Source organism: Sander vitreus, chromosome 22 (genome assembly GCF_031162955.1).
Source record: "Sander vitreus isolate 19-12246 chromosome 22, sanVit1, whole genome shotgun sequence".
Lineage (NCBI taxonomy): Eukaryota > Metazoa > Chordata > Actinopteri > Perciformes > Percidae > Sander > Sander vitreus.
In genome coordinates, this window is record NC_135876.1 from 12,502,364 (window position 1) to 12,522,790 (window position 20,427).

The 20,427-nt window shown below is 39.6% G+C and overlaps 2 protein-coding genes across 3 annotated transcripts in view; one reads left to right on the forward strand and one right to left on the reverse strand.

Annotated features, from left to right (window-relative positions):
• The first annotated feature begins 6,408 nt into the window (after positions 1 to 6,408).
• prlh2 (prolactin releasing hormone 2) lies at positions 6,409 to 8,015 on the forward strand. Its single transcript, XM_078280970.1, has 2 exons — positions 6,409 to 6,645; positions 7,667 to 8,015. Exons 1-2 carry the CDS (start codon positions 6,483 to 6,485, stop codon positions 7,870 to 7,872), a joined length of 369 nt encoding a protein of 122 aa, XP_078137096.1. The 5' UTR covers positions 6,409 to 6,482; the 3' UTR covers positions 7,873 to 8,015.
• A 125-nt stretch (positions 8,016 to 8,140) lies between these two features.
• The window catches only part of myripb (myosin VIIA and Rab interacting protein b), a 124,811-nt gene continuing 112,524 nt past the window's right edge, over positions 8,141 to 20,427 (reverse strand). The window contains exons 11-17 of one of the 2 annotated variants that reach the window (XM_078280969.1): positions 19,988 to 20,137; positions 18,976 to 19,749; positions 13,902 to 14,090; positions 13,644 to 13,805; positions 12,676 to 12,771; positions 12,305 to 12,365; positions 8,141 to 11,327 (exon numbers count right to left, since the gene is read on the reverse strand). In XM_078280969.1, coding sequence (XP_078137095.1) covers positions 11,284 to 11,327; positions 12,305 to 12,365; positions 12,676 to 12,771; positions 13,644 to 13,805; positions 13,902 to 14,090; positions 18,976 to 19,749; positions 19,988 to 20,137 — 1,476 coding nt within the window. In that variant the 3' untranslated portion in view covers positions 8,141 to 11,283. Of the gene's footprint in view, positions 11,328 to 12,304; positions 12,366 to 12,675; positions 12,772 to 13,643; positions 13,806 to 13,901; positions 14,094 to 18,975; positions 19,750 to 19,987; positions 20,138 to 20,427 lie in introns of both variants that reach the window. The other variant, XM_078280968.1, reaches the window with a different exon arrangement.

Sequence of the window (20,427 nt, forward strand, 5' to 3'; positions counted from 1 at the left end):
ATGCCTCCACCATCAGGAAAAGACTGGGCAAAAATGGCCTGCATGGCAGAGTTCCAAGGAGAAAACCACTGCTGAGCAAAAAGAACATCAAAGCTTGTCTCAATTTCTCCAGAACACATCTTGATGATCCCCAAGACTTTTGGGACAACATTCTGTGGACCGATGAGACAAAAGTGGAACTCTTTGGAAGGTGTGTGTCCAAGTATATCTGGCGTAGAAGGAACACTGCATTTCATAAAAAGAACATTATACCAACTGTAAAATATGGTGGTGGTAGTGTGATGGTCTGGGGCTGTTTTGCTGCTTCAGGACCTGGAAGACTTGCCGTGATAAAAGGAACTATGAATTCTGCTGTCTACCAAGAGATCCTGAAGGAGAATGTCCGACCATCTGTTCGTGTACTCAAGCTGAAACGAACTTGGGTTCTGCAGCAGGACAATGATCCTAAACACACCAGCAAGTCCACCACCGAATGGCTGAAGAAAAACTAAATGAAGACTTTGGAGTGGCCTAGCCAAAGTCCTGACCTGAATCCTATTGAGATGTTGTGGTATGACCTTAAAAAGGCCGTTCATGCTCGAAAACCCTCTAATGTAACTGAATTAGGACAATTCTGCAAAGATGAGTGGGCCAAAATTCCTCCAGGACGCTGTAAAAGCCTCATTGCACGTTATCGCAAACGCTTGGTTGCAGTTGTTGCTGCTAAGGGTGGCCCAACCAGTTATTAGGTTTAGGGGGCAATCACTTTTTCACACAGGGCCATGATGGTTTGGATTTTTTTTTCACCTTTTAATAATTAACACCTTCATTTACAAATTGCATTTTGTGTTTACTTGTGTTGTCCTTGACTATTGTTTAAATTGGTTTGATGTTCCGAAACACTTAAGTGTGACAAACATGCAAAGGAACAGGAAATGAGGAAGGGGGCAAACACTTTTTCACACCACTGTATGTCTGTGTTTTCTTTTCTTTTTTAACAGCTTGTTCGGCTAGTTTGTCTGCTCTATCATTACCCAGAATGCTCTTGAATGTTCCATCATTTCAAATAGTAAGTCCTGGCCATTACTAGCCTGACAAGCTAGACCCACATCAAATCAAATTTGCTGCCGCTACGGTGCGTCTAGATTTCTAGGCTAGGACATTACTGGATTTAAGACTGAACTAGAACTTTGTTCAATCCATTCTAAAGTCGCAATGAGCTAGGCTACATATATTTCAAGAATGCAATATTGGCTCCCCAGTCCAACCCTACAAGGCATCTCATTGCAAATGTTTTTTTTATAGGCTACTTATCCACAATATTATATTTTGAAGGTGTTCCCTCCAAAATAAGTTCTCCCTCTTTTCCACAAAGGCCCATCATCAGCAAATAACGATCTTCCCATATATATTGATACATTTTCATGATGATACATTTTCAAATGACGGATGACAGACTTTTTGTTAAAATTTAGATTTTAGACAAGTATGCCATGCATTATCATTGCAGTGCAGTAGAAGCTATTGGTATTATACGTGTGTGTGTGTGTGTGTGTGTGTGTGTGTGTGTGTGTGTGTGTGTGTGTGTGTGTGCACATATTTTACCACAAAGGGGCAGCAAATCATCCCATATAAAACGTTATATGGCCTCCCCTCTCTTTTTCATAATAAAAATATCAAATATGTCCCATAAACAATAAATGATGCTTGTTAATGTGGCAGTAATTTTAATCCAGTAGTATTATACTTAAGGTATATATGTATACCTAAAATATATTTAGCTAAGTAACATTTTGAGACTCAAGACTTTTATTTTAACTTGTTTAACTCTAGTACCAATATTTAACCATCACAAAACAGAATGCTTTCTTTGCTGCGTTCAGTTATTTAATTAAGATAACATGCCTGATAAGGTTATTTACCATGAGAAATGACCATAACAACAAACATGTCCTTCTTCACAACAGCAGCTTAATGCACTATATTTACAGGACCTATGTGCAAGGCAAAATATTACTTTCATTTTGATTACAAGGTCTCACACACTGTTTCATTTTTTACAGTTATCTGTGACCCAAACCTATGATATATTAGGGTCATTCTATCATCATTAACAATCTTTAACATAGTGTAGGTCTTTTCACAAGCAGATAATTTGACATTCTATTCATTCTATTCAGGCGTCCCCTGATATGCCATCAATGATTTTATAATGTTCCTACAGTGACATGTCAAACGGTCTTATGTGAAAAGGGCCAATGTTCCGTGCACTTCATTCCTGCAGTGCAGTTATTATAAACATGTTGATGCATCATAAGATGGATGAAAGTACAATCCAGACCCACATGACCCAGGTCATGGCCACTGGGCCATGAATAAAATCCTAGACCAACAGGAACTGACCACTGGCCTCCCAACTGAAGTCTTTTTCAGAAAGAGGGTCAACCAAACAGGGTCAATGAAATGTCCCGGCCCACACACTCTGTGGGTCACGAATTACGAGGCAATTAACAAAATATACTGTAGCACGTAAAGGGAATGATTTAGACCACAAACCTTGGCCGGTTCAAGCTGTTAATCATTCTGCAAGCGGGGATTTCTCAATCAATACTGCATTCCTCAGAACCCTCATGTCCAACAATATCATGGAAATATCCTTTTTAATCATTATAGTTTTCATGAATGAATTCTATAACGGAATATCTTTTCTCAGTTGCTCATATGGATACATAGGTCAGGATCCCTCAGAAATGTTATTCACAAAGTATAATGAAGCGTGAAAGTGCCAGACGCCTCATGCTGTGACTCAACTGGTGGTCCTTTTCCCTACATTCACAAAAACACAGATAACACAGGCGAGATGAAGGCATTCAATCAGCAATCAGATTTAGTGAGTTTAGAGCAGTGATGATTCAAGGGCCATATGCATAAAAATAGGTTTAGAATGACTCTAAATCTATAATAAAAATCTATTATATCTATTCATAAACAAGACCACATTTTAACCACAAAGCAAGGATGACCAAACCTTTCACACCTGCCTGTGACTGGGCATCAAAAAGAGGCAACGAACCATTCACTGTGTTTTCAAATAAAGGCTCCCTATCATAAATTTACATTAGCTTCATCAGTTGAGGATTCTTTCATGTTGTGGTGTTATTACACATCCGCAGGTAGTTTTCTTCTCATTATTGCAGCCATATACTCTCCCACAGGCAGGGCTTGTGTCTGCAGCATACACCATCAAGACAAAGTAATGGCTGCCCTAATGCGTGGAGGAGAACCAAAGTGCTGCCCGAAGGTGTACGTGCACATACTCACATGGTAACACACATACACCCTTTTACATCACATGCTACGCAGGACGTTGATATCATCCCGATTTTCTTTAATAGAGTTTTAGATGATTATATTGTATATGGGAAAGGTTTATTTCAACAGGATCATAATGATTCTACCAGTTAAAATACCATGTAAGGAAACTGACATCAGAAAGTGATGTCAGAAGTGAATTCTTCAACATGTACAGTACAGCACAAATGTTCACATTTACACTATGCACATTGTTACTATTCTGATCAAAAGGCACATGTACCTAAAGCTGCAGCTATTTATTTTCATTATAGAGTCATATGTTGATTATTTTCTCGATTTTTATTAATTTGTGCTAGAAAATGTCAGAAAACAGTGAAAAACAATCTGTGATGTCTTCAGACACGACTACTCCAAAACTCATATTCAATTTACTATCACATAAGAAAATAAAAAGCATTACATTTTCACATTTGAGAAGTTGGAACCAGCGACTGTTTGTCATTTTTACATGAAAAAAAGATTTAAATGGCTATTGCTTTTCTGTCGATTGACCAATTGATTCATTGACAACTTTAGCTCTACATCTAGTTCAGAATCCATTGACTTGGCTTTGCAAATAAGCATGTATTCCTTTAATAAGTTACAAATGAAAATAATGAATTACAATATGCACATCTTAAAGGGGAACACCACCTAAATTAAGAATTCCAATATGTGATTTCCATGGCCGAAGAATGAGCTACTCTCTCTCAAAGCCAGCAACCAGAGAAGTATGTCTCAAACTTGTGATGTCATCAAGTATAAAGTCTGGAGTTGCTCCACAGACAATGAATGCAGGACTGATTTTATGGACCCATAGAATGTTTGTTTGCTTGTTTTATACACAAATGAGCTTTATTCTATTGTAGAGTTCTCAGTTCTGAAACAGAAACTGTACCTATATCGACCCAATCACAATGTTTGTTTACAATAACTTCTAGGTAGAAAACTCCTGCGTCCGGTGCATACAACTTAAAAGCGTTGAGAAAACGGGGATGAGAAACAATGTGATACACTCTCATCTCATTCATCTAAAATGCATGTTTGATGCTTTCATATTTCAACAATTAATTAATTAACATTAGGTTGGAGACCTAATTTGCCTGTTGGGTCACAGACTGAAGAAATTACACCACCCAAACTAGCAAGCTGGGGAGCTGTGAGATGTTGCTGTTCGTAACACTAGATTTGGTTCATCAAAGATGCTAGCAAAGCAATATAGTACAGAAAATAAGCACAGCAGAAACGTCAAATAAGTTGAACCACAGTGTTTAACGATAGATAAATATATATATATATATATATATATATATATATATATATATATGTATATATATATGTTACAGTTATGGCTAAAAATGACAACAGAAATAAACAAGTTTGCCGATTTCACATATCTCTGCAATTCAAATCAACTGCCATGTGTCCACTTAGAAGTGATTTTTGTATTAGCGTGACTTCACAGTGATTCGGTCTATACTCAGAACATTACCCTGGGAGCTCTCCGTGACATTTCTCAAGGTAACATTTATTGTCTATGGAGCAGTTCCGCACTTTCGTTGTGGCACTCTTGTTTTTGGATTTGGGAGAAAGTTGTTCATGTTTACTAATATTTTTGGACCGTCTTAGACTATAGGAATAACATGTATGACTTTTGAAAATGGGCGTAGATCCCCTTGAAGGTTACATTTTGAGCAGCATTGTCACACAGTATCGTGACCTTTACAGGCCTTGAGGCAACCTTACACCTGAGAACATTTGACCTTTCACTTGTTATTCATCACTGTCACCTCTCAGCACATACTGGTGGCAAATGCGTGGCATGCAGTAGAATGAATTCACACACACCTACAGTATAGTTAAAGCTCTCACCCCTTCCTGAATCAGTTTGATTGAAATACTAGTATTATTCAAACGTAAGCTCTATTCTTGTATTTAACTATCAGACATTGATTTTATATCTTAACAGAGTGACAGAGGCAGTGGGCTGCTTGCATTTATAATCTTTGGAGCGGATTATTATTAAGAAAGTTCCAAAAGCTTAGTTTCCGATGACAACACCGTCTGCTCAACAATAGCTGATTGTGTCCTGCCTTGTCCCCTGTAATCAAGCTGATCGATGAAAGGCTCATCAAAAAACGCCCACCACAGATCCCAGTCAGTCTGACAGGCCTACTTGAGGCGGTGGGTCTCCCCATGTTCACTAATTTAAAGTTGTCCCTGTGTCATTGACTTCCTGATGGACTGCTATGCTGCGTGACAGACATCAGGAAAACTCCAAAACCAAAGCTCCTTTCTCAAAGAGAGGATGGGGTTTAAAGAGTGGGAGGAGGGGAGGAGAAGGGAGGGGAGGTGGGGGGGTGATGCATCTTGTTGTCTGGGATCACTGTGTGTGACTGACGTTCTTGATTCATCATCCAACAACCACATGAGCAGCATGGATATATAAGCTGGAGCACACCTGCTCCACAATAACGACTTCAGAGCTCCGCCAACTGACCTCAGCCTGTTACCAAAGTCCAGGGTAAGGAGCTGCTGTTTGGGGTCCAGATTGTATATTTCTTTTTTTTTTTTACAGATTCACTGTATTAAATGCAAGAGAAGGAGGACACCACAGGTTATGTGTTTAACCAATTATTTTAAGAAGGTTCCTCCTGGTGAATTTGTGTTAACTATTTTAACACTTTGCTTTAACAATTGAGTGACATTACTAACGGGGTGAATACTTATATGATATTGATGGACTACAGTTTGTAATGGTCACCATTGTGTATTTTTGAATCCTAGTAAATTCAGTATATATATATATATCATAATATCACATATGAGCTTTTTGGTGCTTACTGCTTCATAATGAAATTTAAATGATTTAATCCTATTTCATGGTATTTTTTAATCTCTTATAAATAATGTCCTACCATGTTCCTATCTGGAAGTACAGTTTTTCTATAATACTGAAAGTAATTTTAATGATCTTCCCTAACTTCAAGATATGTTTTATGTCTAATTGTATGAGTTGCAGCATTCTTTGGGCTCTTTTTTTCACAAGTCTTTCTGTTTTCAGTGTCCTTCCTTAAACGGTGGTTGCTAAGCTACTTCACTGACCAGCGTCCCTCCGTCCTCTCTAGTGCCTTGAGCGAGTCCACAGCATGCTGCCCGGGAGAGCGGCTGATGTCCGGCACTGCGTCCTGATGAGCCGCTGTCTGCCTGCAGCTCTGGCGCTCCTCCTCCTCCTCTCCTCCAGCTTCAGCAGCGCTCACAGCACCACGGTGGAGCACGACTTCCACATTGTTCACAATGTCGACAACAGAAGTAAGACTTGGTTTTATTCTTCTCTTAATATATATATATATATATATAACCTGCAGAAATTGTGGAAGAAATTTAATGGTAAAACATGTTTTAGCATACAGAATGTTTATGGGCTGTTCTTGGCTCCTAGTGGTGAGTTCACTGACCTTCTTCTACTTTCTGTTCCAATAGGGATTTATTTTAAGATACCTGAACAATATCCTTCTTCTTTTCTTCTGTTTAGCCTACTATTAGATGTTTTACTTCTAGAAATTAAGTGTTTTTGGAAAAACCTCTCTGAGTCACATTTACTGCATTTAAGTATTAGCTGTTTGTTTGTCAAGAGAGATGCTCAACATGAAGAATATCCTCATCCACTTATTGGTCGTAGACTAGTTCATCATATAACCTACTTAGTGCATTATTTTGTGATACAATACAAAAGCAGCTCGATTATTGCTGTATTCATTGGTACAATATAGCCTGGTGGATTCATTTAAATGTAAAATATATTTGAATGTGATTTGCTCTAGATCGCAGTTGAAGACATGTTTTAGTACTATACTATTTTCTGTTCCCTTCTGTACCGTATCACATGCTTATATCACAATGGCTTGAAGTAAATGTATCCATATAGTTTCTGAACGCATCAAATCATCTTAGAAAATCACGTATGTTCAAATAGACAACAGTGTATGTCGACAAGAGTATGTGAACACTAAAAAAAGAAACTATAGACTAAAAAAATATTGTAGCCTTTGTACCAATCTTTTAGGTTTTCTATCAAAATTAGATTTCCGTTTTGTTTTTTTAGGACTGAAAATGGACTCATTGAAGTAAAAGCATGATAAAGTCACAGTTTTCTGGGAGTAATGTTTTGAACATAATCACCACAGCATTTCGGTAGTTGTTTCCAGCATCGAAAGAGACTTTCAGTGCTTGCCAACGTTTTCCCAAAAGTGAATTCTGTTCTCAAATGAGCTGTTAATATTGTACACATGATTAACCCCATCTGCCATTGATGTACTTGTGTGGTGTCCAGGTCCAGAGATAGACCCATTCTGGTACGTGGGGCGTGGAGTGAGACCCATCGGGCGCTTCGGGAAGAGGGACAGCAGCGTTGAGGCTCTGGGCAGCGGAGGGATGCAGCCTGTCCTCAGGACGTTAGGGCTGCTGCTCAGCAGCCTCAGAAACAAGGAGAATCTTGGGAAAATGCTGGATGGGGAAGACAGGGATTGGTTACCGTGACAGCTAGTCCTCCTCCCTTCATCTACAAACTTAGTGTCTTGTTTTTTTTTTTTTTAAATCTTGATTGAGGTTATATACTCTTTTGCTCTAGCTCTTAACTGTATTTCTCTCTGGTGTCTGCTATGAGGCCTTGGTTGATAGGATCCTTGATATCTGTACAGAAAAAAAACATTCTATATTGATTAATAAACCAGATTGTTGTGATTATATATCTGTTTGTCAACAAACATTTTCGTTCAAAAGAGGAAGCTTTTAAGTTTGCAAATTTTATTCATTTCATAATACATGTTTTTCTCAGAGTACTGTGGCACATAGAGAATCTGTATTTTTTGCTTGTTAATATTTTCCCCAACATGTCATATGGATCGCAGCAAATGATTGCACATAAAAGTGAATGGCCCTCCTGTGGAGCTGTGCACAGTGAACCTCATCATAATCATTCACACTGGATTTAAACAGGAACAAAAGTGAGCTCTGTGTGAATCTCATCATTTCGGAGTATCTGGGACACCGTTTCAGTAAATTAGACGTCCTGTGTGAATCCAGCCGACAAGTCATGACAATTATACACTGTCTCTCGCACACAACACTGAAAGATTGGTCAACTATGATTGGGCAATACACATATTATTCTATATCATATCCATCTTTTCACACATATACATATATTAATAAATTCTGTGACGAGATATTTTTTTTTTTACATTAGAAAAATACAGGACACTAATGATTGGACCCTTGTGGCTGTGCTTTTCATGGGACATTTTACATCAATTTTGATAAAACCAGAAACATGCTTTTATACATCGACACCTCATGAGAACAATATTGACAAAAGTACAGGATCAATGTGCAAAACCCGAGATGTGAAAGGCTGGGATGAAAAGGTCACTAATAGAAGGGGCTGAGCATTCATACTGAAGATTATCACACCTTTTAGTTCAAGCAGTCCATCAGGAAATCCAACTCTGCTCTTGAGCTGTATAGCCAGAGCAAACACTTTGACAACCGTATACATGGCTAACTGAGATACTGACTAATGTAAGTGGTCACAGAATGAAGAAAAGTAACCCAAAATGAAAGGCAGTATTCTCAAATCTAGTGTTTAAGGAGTACAAATACAGTATGAATTGTACTAGCCGCTCCAAAAAAATGCCTCTTGTCACCCGTGTTTTTGTAACATTTACCATTGTCATTACTGGCAGAATATCAAATGGTAAATGCAGGCATACACTGAAAGCACTTTGAATCATCACACATGAGAGGGTCTAATAGGACTGACTGAGGAGGGCTCCTTTGAGGAGAGAATAAAGCCTTTAATTTGCAATAGTACTTATTTCAGTGGTATTGCATAAAAACGTTCAGTAAGTACAAAAATAAATTGCTTGTAACAAAATCATGGTTTCATGGCATTTGTCATATAGCCCATCAGACTTCATTATGTAAAAATCTTTACAGTATTTTCTGAACGCAACACGAAAGTTCGGACATAACCCAGCAAAGTGGAAACATGAACATACCTTTTTTGTTCAAATAAAAGGCCACAACGTTTGAAAGTAAAGTAAATGAAGAAAATGACAGAGGACGAGAATGACTTTGGGTCGAAGAATGCTGCAAGAGGGAAGGCTGTCAGACCGAACCTGAATGTCAAACTACTGAGACAATCTGTCGAGCTGAGTTTGTCTGACATTCAGACATTATTCAAACCTTATTTTGACTCATTTCAATTTAAAAGCCCACAGCTTCCATATTAAGGCTGTTAAGGAAACAGCTAGCCTGGCTTTGTCTGAAGGTAACAATACTTGCCTAGTTGTACAGTTTAAACAAACAAAAAATATATGTTAATCAGTGAGCTTTAGAAGTGCTGCTCGGCTTATATTTTTACCTTTTTAAAAAGGAGTCAATCTATCTTTTTCCCAGTTTCCAGTCTTTATGATAAGCTAAGCTAACAGGCTACATTTTTACTGTACAGACATCGATCTTCTCCTGTAACTCCTGAATTTCCCAACACTATTCCTTTAACTTTTTTAAACTATGTTTACAAAGAATGACAGACTTCCCAAATGTGCTTTGTGTTCCATTATTGCCATCTAGCAATTTTAGCGTCAGGAAGGGAGTACAAACATGTTTTGGCCCTGATGATTTGCGTATTTAAACACTGATTTTCTGGTAAGTCCATTAATTCTTAAAATGGTTAAATGTCAAAAGGTGTTACAATCGTTCCCCAAATGAGGATTACCATCTGATAGCTGTGTGTGTGTGTGTGTGTGTGTGTGTGTGTGTGTGTGAGAAAACAGACAATCATCCAAAAAAGCTCTTAAAGGCCCAGTGTGTAACGTGTTTAGTTGTTCATTATCAAAATCTGTGTTGCCCGTTCACAAACGTGTCCTTTTTCATGAATATTTACCACCACCATCAATTCCAAGTATTTCTTTTGGCTTGAAATTTTACATTTGCATTTGCATGAACTGGGGTAAATGCTCCATATTCATGCGGCATCTTGAAATACGTTAGCCGGTAAGGGACATACAGGACATACTGCTCCGCCTTTCACGTTTTCGCTGTCACATGATAAACTCACAGGTGCTGCTAATGCTGCTAATGGGTATCGTAGCTTCCCGCCCTGGCAATTTTGAAGAAGGAAACATGGAGGACCACACGTATTCAAAATCAAAATTTCAGGAACAGGAGTCTTCTTCTTCGCCCAGAAAAAGAAAATGGATATTGAAAAGAGCAAGAGACCGGCTTTTTGAAGCGTGAAGGCTACCGTAGCTGTAATACGTACTTTGAACTGCGTGGTGTGAGAGAGTTGATTGCGATATATGATCTCAACGCTAGATGGGAGAAATTCCTACACATTGGACCTTTAAGGGGCTTATGATAAGATTCCTCATGACATTTCATTTGGTGAGAAAGAAGATGCAGTACAAAACACAGCTCAGCCTCTTTTTGGGACACTGAATCACAGAAAGTTTCACATGAAGTTTTTCCACATCTTCATTGTACAGTAAATCACAATACTCTTGCAAACAGATAGAAAAAGGAAATGAGTTATTTTTGTCTGTACATATATTCTATTTCAGTTGGGTCATGAGGAGTGTTTTTAAGTGATTTTTAAGGCAGAGACACCGACTGCTGAGTCATCCTTGCTTGATGTTGTGTGCGTGGAGAGGAGGAGAAAATGGAGGATAAAGTGGAAAGAGCCAGTCATCTTTTCTGTGAGGCATTTGACTGACAGGGTACCGTGCCTGGCTGAGGGCTGAGTGCTTGGTAGGTCACACAGGGCAGGTGTTGGCCCCTGCTTGGCCTGGAGCTGGAGGCGGACACTGGGTCAAGGCACTGGATGAGACGGGCCCCCGTCCCTGGGGCTCTGAAGTGGCCCTGAGGGACTTATTATGCTGCTGACTGTCACTATGGCCGAAACACTTTCACCTGTAGCTCTGGCTCCAACTTCTCTGAAATTCAAAAAACAAAAAAACAGCATTAAGCAAAGTAGCATGTAAAAAAGAAATATATTAGTTACATGTGATAAAGATGAACACAGCTGACTTCTATAAGTCAGGACAGTCTTCCCAGCTATAAATATAAAGCATACTGTACGATGGACTGATAATAAGGACACGCTAAGCTGGAATCAATGATATGATTACAAGTCTTGGTCACTGATTTTGCCCCATTGTCCTGCAGGCTGTCTGTCTTTGGAGCTGTGCTGAAAAGCTATTCTGAATCAGAGCTATTGTGTGGATGCTGCTGAAGAAAAAAAAGAGACGACAGAAATGAAAATAAAGACAGCCCCAACAGAAAAAGGCCATTCACTGATATCAAAAGGAAGCGTTGTCTTCTTCTTTGGTTGATAAAACAGCCTTATCCTGTACCGTGCGTGTTTCCATTTGGCTGCTTTACATCTAATGGAGCTATTCAGTTACTTAGCAGATGTATTCACTTTTACATCCATTTAGCTGCCAATCTCTTCTTTTAGGACAAAGCGCAAAATGTGTGATGTGAACTAAAGGTCCTCTCGTCTCCGTCTCACTCCCCCTCTCTAGAAAGTAATTTTGCTCCAAAGCTGATAACCTTAATCATTCTACACACAGAGGGCTTGCTAATCCTACTTGAAAAGGATTTTATTTAAATGACAAGTACTATATATATATATATATATATATATATATATATATATATATATATATATATATATATATATACACACACATATACACACACATACATATATATATATGCATATACACACACACACATATATATATATATATATATATATATATATAATTATATAATTATATAAATTACATATAAACTGTTATAAATAAATATATGATATAATTAAAACTATTTTATTTATTTATGCATACACATTTTTTCTTTACGTTCACTTATAATTTTTAGGAAAAACTGAGAGGTAGTTAGGTACCTCTCAGTGGAGGGGCTGGAAGCTTCCTCCTTTGATGGCGTGATGAGTCCAGGGTTTGAGGCTGTAATCAGAGTATTTGTATTATACACTTCATACACATTCAAAATTAGCAAATCATCCTTGCTCAGAGCTGCTAATATCTTCTAATTTTCTCACTTTAAGTATCAGGTTTAGTTTAGTTACTTTATTAGTAGTAAGTTAGAGTAGTGTACACATCCAGAAAAGCTCAGTGGGCAAAATTTGCCTGTACTAATTTACAGGCAAATGTTACTTAACATACCGGTACTTTGTGATAAAATGGTACACAACCAGACAAACATTGCACATATGGCTGTGTGGGAGAATTGTTAGGTAAAGGGGCAGTGAGTTACCTTAGCATTTGGCTTGAACTTGGAGAACTGATTGCAGACAGTCACATTCAACCCAGCTGTTTTCAGTGCTGATATCCTGGCCTCAATGTTTGAAATCTTAAAATGATGCACAGACTTTGTTTAAAAGCACAATCCAATACAACATTAAAAAAAAACAACAACAACGGTATCATTGAGTTGGGTTAAAAGTCTGGGATTTAGGGGCTGTTTGGCATAAACAAAACTGAAGAACAAGATAGCTGCAGAGAAGAAGTCCTTTAGTACAGTGTTTCTCAAATTGGGGTAAGAATACCTAGGGGTTTTACTGCATAGAGGAATTGATAAACCAAAATGATAAAAAAGAAATGAAAATAGCAATTCAAATGTGTCTCTAAATGTGTTTAAGAGCAATTTACCAAACAACCATTGAACAAGCAGAATATAAACTTGAATATGAGAGCTAATCTCAGTTTTATTTTTTTCTAGATTCAGGCTGTACCAGGCTCTCTCAGTGATTTATTTAAATATTAATATTATTTGTTTAACCAGTTTTGTGAATTGGGGTTTTATTTTTCTCAAGCATAATATACATTTTTGTTTATCAAATTGTCAGAAATAACAGGCAAATGCATAGATTTCTGTCAAATAAGGTAACAGACCGACGGACCGATCACGCTTACTGCCGTGCGTAACACACACACACACACACACACACACACACACACACACACCCAAAGGCCCATTCTGAGCCAGGAAAAACCCTGATACACCTAGGGGTACTTTGGAGTACTGCAGTTGGTACGTGAGATTTCATTTATGCATAATTCCTAAAATAATTACACTATAATAACAAACAAACCTCTTTATATAGACTTTTCTTTCCTAACAACAATGTTTTGCACTGTTCAGGGGACAGTTGGCTAAAAACATATTTCAAAGCGGGTACATTATCATTATTGAAAAAAGTTTGAGAACCACTGTTCCAGTACCTGTAGCTCAGAGTGCTGAACCTGAGCGGCTGCGGTGGCCACCTGGTCCTCCAGGAAGGCCAGCTCTGTGTCTGTGGTGCCACTCTCAATACCACGGGCACACTGCTCCAGGTCCCCCAGCGCCCCCTCTAGCCCATACACAGCACCAGCAGCCAGGTAGACCTGTACAGAGAACAAACATTTAGACTTGAAACTCAACCTTTTCTTATTGGGTGGAAATACACTGAGTGGTAAAACTAAGGTGCCCTTTTAGCTTACATTCTCCTCCATCTTGGTCAGCCTCTGGTCCAGCCTGCGGGTCTCTGAGCTGTTGGAGATGGGAGAAGCACTCATGGACTCAGATGGGATGTAGCTCTCACCTACTGCCTCACCGATCAGCTCTTCTGTAGCGTTCAAAACCTTCAGCACCTCGGTGGTAATGCTGCAGAGAGAGGCCGCCGAGTACTTCTGCTTCATTTAAAGAGCATATACACACACGCACACACACACACACACACACACACACACACACACACACACACACACACACACACACATCAGTAATCTAGGTGGCTAATGGCCATAAATATTAGGTGCAGTGATGAACTGAGAAACATTTTTTTTAAGACATAGGCTATTGGGAGCAAAAGGACTTGGTATAGAGAAAATTTGGCACCCTTAGGTTCTTTATCAGCACCTCTGCTCAATGCAGTAGTAAGGACAAAGGAGGAGGAAACGAAACAAAGAAAGTTTCTAAGACATAGCTGGAGAAGTGAAGATCGTTTTTTTGGGCTTTGATCAGTTAAAAGTCTGACTAATTTTGCAGGGAATATCTCTTATTAGTGTACAACAGTGGGCTGAAGGATAGCAATTATGGAGTTTGGGTGTGCAGCTGAGGAATCAGGAATTCAATCAGTTCATCATGTTTCAAATTTAAGCTTATATCCATGATTGTATGTCCATTTTAAGCAATACCCAAAATGCTGATGAAAAATCATTTGTTTTGACCTTTCAGTTTGAAAATTGGCATTTGAGTTTCCAAAAAAAGAGACCAAAAAAGTGTAGTTAAATGTCACAGGCTCATTGATTTTGGAATGGATGTACAAATCAGTTAGCGGACATATCAAAATGCCTTAGACAGACAAAGGGGAAAAAAAAAAAGTTTAGTCATTGTGTATACTGCCAGTCAGTGTTAACTAGAGCAGCTTGTTCCATCCAAATCCAAGCTGGTTTCCAAATTAATTTTCTTTTTCAATAGATGAAAACACTAAGCAAGAAAAGAAAAGGGCAGTGAAGAGAGACACATGTAATTCAATAATGAATGAATCACTGGCCGAAGCTTTGATCAGTAGGATCGGAGGTGTATTAATCCTTCTCTCAGCCAGACAGACACTGTGAAAGGAAGCGTTTTAGGCGGTGACAGGAGAGCCAGCTACAAGAAGAAGAAAAAAGAAAAAAACACCATTCAGTGATCTTATAAATACTTGAGAAGCAGAGACACACGGTCTGAGATATTGATTTGTGTTGGTCGATGGAGAAAAGGATGTTAAGAGTCTGACGTTCTCATCCTCTCCACAGAACCAGACCATCACCATGCAGATCAAACAGTCTGACACACCAACACGTCACACGGATATTGATGTTTGATGTGATTTTTGTGTTTTTGATGTGATTAAACATATATAAAAATAACGTTGGGTTCCATATCAAGATAGAAATACTGTATAATGTAAGTAAGGAAAATATGAGTTGCTAGAATATAAGCAAAGCACTGTGGTTTAGTTTACAATTACAATGGTTCCTCCGTGAGGAGCTCGGAGTAGAGCCGCTGCTCCTTTGCGTCGAAAGGAGCCAGTTGAGGTGGTTCGGGCATCTGGTAAGGATGCCCCCTGGGCGCCTCCCTAGGGAGGTGTTCCAGGCACGTCCAGCTGGGAGGAGGCCTCGGGGAGACCCAGGACTAGGTGGAGGGATTATATCTCTAACCTGGCCTGGGAACGCCTCGGGATCCCCCAGTCGGAGCTGGTTAATGTGGCCCGGGAAAGGGAAGTTTGGGGTCCCCTGCTGAGCTGCTACCCCCGCGACCCGACCCCGGATAAGCGGATGAAGATGGATGGATGGATGGATGGTTAACAGCAGGAAACCTTTAAATGGGGAGGCCAGACTGGGGCACATATTTGAAGAAGGGGGCACAATTGCAAAAAAGTATTAAGACTTCAATTGTCTCTTTCTGGTCATTCTGCCTCTTTTTAGTTTTTTTACGCCTCGTTCGTGTCTTAGTGGTCATTTTGTGTCTTTTTGTGGGTGTTTGATTGACTTTCAAACAAGAAATGACGGCTGCATCTGCAAAGGTGTCTGAGTGAGTGTACCTGTGTGTGTGTGTGTGTGTGTGTGTGTGTGTCTCCATGTGTGAAAGAGTGAGAAAACTTGATCCGCTTTCTGTTAAGAGAAAATGGAAAAGATACAACAAGTACATGTCTGTATTGGTATTTCTTTTCTTTGTTATTATTACAACCTAACTTCTTTGTTTCCCAATGGTTCTTTCAAAAGTTGGATGTTTTGTCCTCCAACATTGATCATTCAGTGCTGTGTGTAATACTTAACTTTACAACTATTGCAAAATACAGCTACACAGGCAGAACTTTTATTTTTGTTTTTATTTAGTCTTTTTTTAAGCCATTTGGAGGCAATTAGTGTCCAATTTGTGTCTTTGGAGTATGGGAAGAACAGAAGCAAACAGGGGAAACTCACGCTGACACGGGAGGGGTATGGGTCTTAGTTGGAGGGCCTGCCTGACCTCTACCTCAGCTTTGAGCTTGGTGTCAGGCTTGAGGTTGGTTCAAGTCAGTTCCTCCAGTCTTATTTTTCAGTTCGCTCATCTCTTGACGGATGGCAAACTGCTCACTCCTCAGATTCTAGATCAGCTACTGATCCTCTTTCACCCTTTCAGTGTGAGACTTTTTCTCTGCCCCAAGTTGCTGCTGTTGATCTTTTTGTTGCTGCAACTGCTCACTGAGCTCAAGCCAAGCTCACCAAGCTCCATTCTTTCTGGAGCTTCTCTGGAGTTTCCCCAGAGAATTGTTGTCTTTGGTCTCTGTCTCCAGCCTGGCAGAGAGCTCACACACCTTCTCCTCCCTGCAGGCAACATTCTGCTCTGCACCCTGTCGTCTCTGTTCAAAGTTTTCTCTCTCTAAAAAATGCTGTGTCACCTTTTGAAATGTCTCAAAAGAAATGATTCTGCTATTAAAGTAAACATGTTATCAATGTATACGTTTTTATGTATAAATATGTATAAACTTGTCAGTTATATTTGTGGAAATATCTGTAATCAGGAGCCGATTTAGAAACTACGTCAAGTAGATTTGATGTAAATACAAAATAAAGCCACAAATATCACAGTCATCGTCACGTTTTCCCTTATTCACATCAAACTGAGCTGTCCTGGTTGGTTTCTAAAGGAGCTGTGAAAACCAGCACAAATAGATCACACTAGTACATGTGTCATACACATTTTAAAAGACACACATTACTCACAGGAGCTCTTATAATGAGTCTGACTAATGACCAACATCGACCCACACGCCTCAGATGTAACACTACAGGATGTGAGCATGTAAGTGCCTGTCCAAGTGTGTGTGTGTGTGCATTTTATGTCTATCGACCTGTCTTTGTGTGGGTTTTGACTTGTCCGTATGTTCATGAATGGAGTGGATTTACTATGTGAAAATATCAATACTGGAACACTGCTGTTAAACTAAGGGATCATAAATATTACATCCAGTTTATGAAATGTAAGCAACTTCAGATTGTTTGGATATCTCGAACCATAGCTGTATCCCAATTCCCTAATAACTTACATACAGCATTCAGTGTGTACTGTATACACTTTTTCATACACTTTTTCTTTTGTAGTTAATATACAACGTATCAATGTACCTCTTTTACAGGACAATTTAAACTGTAATTTTGGAAAGAAAAAGCTCATTCATTTTACTGTGTGCAGAGCATTGCTGCACAATAGCGTACATCAACAGCACGCACAAGCTGAACCAAGCAGATTTAGTGCATACTGACATCTTTATGTCTTTATGTACAGTTTATAGTTGATTTTGTCACGTTTCTAGTATGAACACACTACATTCCCAAAAACCTGCTTAGAGTTCGTAACAGGATGCAACTTGTCTATTAATAAAAGTGCACCACAATTTTGCACAGATTTTAAATCGATTTTGGGAGTTGGTGCATTTTCCTTCATGAGTGACTTTTTTATTTAAAAAGGATGTCATTGTCATTTGTTTCAATATACTGTGTGGATGCCTCTTGTCACTGTGTACTACATGTTCATTGTTTTGGATGCTCCTGCTCGATGCATTTCAGGAGATATTTGTGTTTGTACTTTACACTACCCACTTTAACTCAACCTGCCTTTGTCTGATTCAGCTATGGTTAAACCTGTAGATGAAAAAAGTGATATCTACAGCAACAGGACAGAGGCAGTCAAAATGAATAAATAAAAGTTGTCTTCATAAACACAACTGGGCCGGTGGCTGTGTTGCATTCTGCCCTTTTGAGGCTTTTATTAATGAAATAAATTATATTTGCAGCTCTTCTGTGATAGATGTATTCCAGTATGATTATTGAAAACCACTGCAAAGCAGGGGGCTTAGACACAAGACCTTGCTGCTTGGCTGTTTTCTTTTGAGTGACTAACAGCTAAAATGTTACCACTTTATGTTTAGAGAGCTACACCAATTTGATGCTACATGCTAATTTAGCTGCAATGTACTGGCCTGAAGCTTCATCTGCAGAAAAAAACACACCTGTGTGTGTGTGTGTGTGTGTGTGTGTGTGTGTGTGTGTGTGTGTGTGTGTGTGTGTGTGTGTGTGTGTGTGAGAGAGAGAGTGTGTGTGTGTGTGTGCATGCATGTTAAGATGGAGGTTTAGAGTTGCATCCTGCAGAAGTCATCTCAGAATCCTTTTGCTTTCTAGTCGATGTCTCACCTGCTGTAAGAGAGAGGAAAGCAACTGAAGCCTCTGCTGTTGCTCCAAGTCATTCTGTTCCGAGTCCTGACACACAGACACACACCACACCCACCCACACACCCACCCACACACAAGCCAAAAAAGAAGGGAAGCACAAAAAAAGAGGGAAAACACAGGATGAGGGACACAGAAGGACAGCAGTGATTGTCACATAAATAAAGAGAGGAATGTGGGAGGATTAAGAGTTATTGAGGGTAAAGCGAGAAAGAAAGAAAAATAAATGTATCAAAAGGCAGACAGACAGAAAGCACCAAAAGCAGAAGACGAGCGGTGGACATGAATCAATCTACTGTGCTTTCTCTAATCTCCTTACCTGGTTGTCTGACAGCACCCTCTCCTGGGAAGAAGGTGTACTAGCAGGTGAATTTGTGCTGGAGCCACTCCTTCTTGCTCCTCCTTTCTGTCCTGCTTCTTTCTCCACATCTCTTTTATGTTGTCTCTTACTTTGTCTGTTCAGCTCTCTGTTATCTCCCCTCTTTTGCTCCCGGTCGCCTACGTTCTCTTCCAAACATTCCACTCCCATCTCTAACCACCTCTCCCTGCCTCTCCCTTCCTCTCTCACTGAATTAATCTTTATTAGTCTCTGACTTCTTTTCACCACTTGTCCATTCACTTGTTCCACTGTTTCACACACTTTCTCTCTTTCTTTACTGCCGGTCCTGTCTCTTAATCTGTCACTTCCCTTCTGCCTTTCTCTTTCAGTGTCTTTTGGCCTCGTCTTCTCTCTCTGTCTGTCAATTCCTTTATCCGTCTGCTTCGTGCACTCCTCCTCAGATGAGCTGCTGTCTTTGCTGTTAGCACGGCTGACCAGCTGGCTGAGTCTGGATCGTAGCTCCTCTTCCAGAGGGTCTCCAGGCCATGAGCTGCTGGGTGATTGCTGGGACCCCGGATCCAGAGCATGGGGCTGTGGAGGGATCAAGACTGCTGAGTTCGGGGCCACTGTGTCCAAGGCATCTGGCTCGGGTGTCACAGCGCCTAATTTGAAGGCGTCTGGTGCAGTTGTGGCCATTGGTGTAGTGCCAGGTACTGACTGTTCCTCACTTAGACCCCTCTTCAGAAGGGCGTTGTGTAAAAAAACACTGTTCTCCTTTAGTGGGGAGACAAAGGGACATAAATATATACTCAGAAAGCATAGTACACCTATTTCAACTACTCATTATTTAACAAAGAGTACAAACAAGACTAGGGAGCCTGAACTGCATATTCAAACACTTCTTCCTCCCAATGGGGAAACAATATGTTACACTACATTTTTCACTGGGATGGCGAGAATCAATTAGAAAACTACTAAGAGCAGTGTAAGTGCAGGTGTAATGATATCTTACCTGTACTAATGGGTAGATGGACTGTGTGTGGCTCTGGCCTCCAGCTTTGCTCTGCTCTGTTGACGACTCTCTCTTGCTTTTCCTGCGTCGCCGTGATCTTCTGACTGGGTCGCTCTGCCTCTCCTCCGCCTCGCTGCTGTCTCCCATCACCTGGGAACAGACATTACATTCACTCAAGTACAGTTCTGACGTAGTTACTGGTCACACAAAATACTATTATACAAAAAAAACTACAGTTATCGCCTTGTATTGCCGTATGCCTCTGCCAACCAGTGAAGTTGCAGTTAACAACTTCCATTTGTCTATCCTGACTCATATAATATATGTAGTAAAGACTTTGAAGCAATTTAATGAAAAGGTATTAAGTGTATTATTTGGCAAAAGTGGATGCTTCACGCATATCTTCAACCCAGCAGCACAGAAGACCTATACAATCACAA

Bases quoted from the DNA above. Each gene is read 5' to 3' on its own strand.
- prlh2 (XM_078280970.1), top strand. From the start codon at position 6,483: ATGCTGCCCGGGAGAGCGGCTGATGTCCGGCACTGCGTCCTGATGAGC. The intron at 6,646-7,666 runs GTAAGACTTGGT...TGTGGTGTCCAG, and splicing joins TCACAATGTCGACAACAGAA to GTCCAGAGATAGACCCATTC.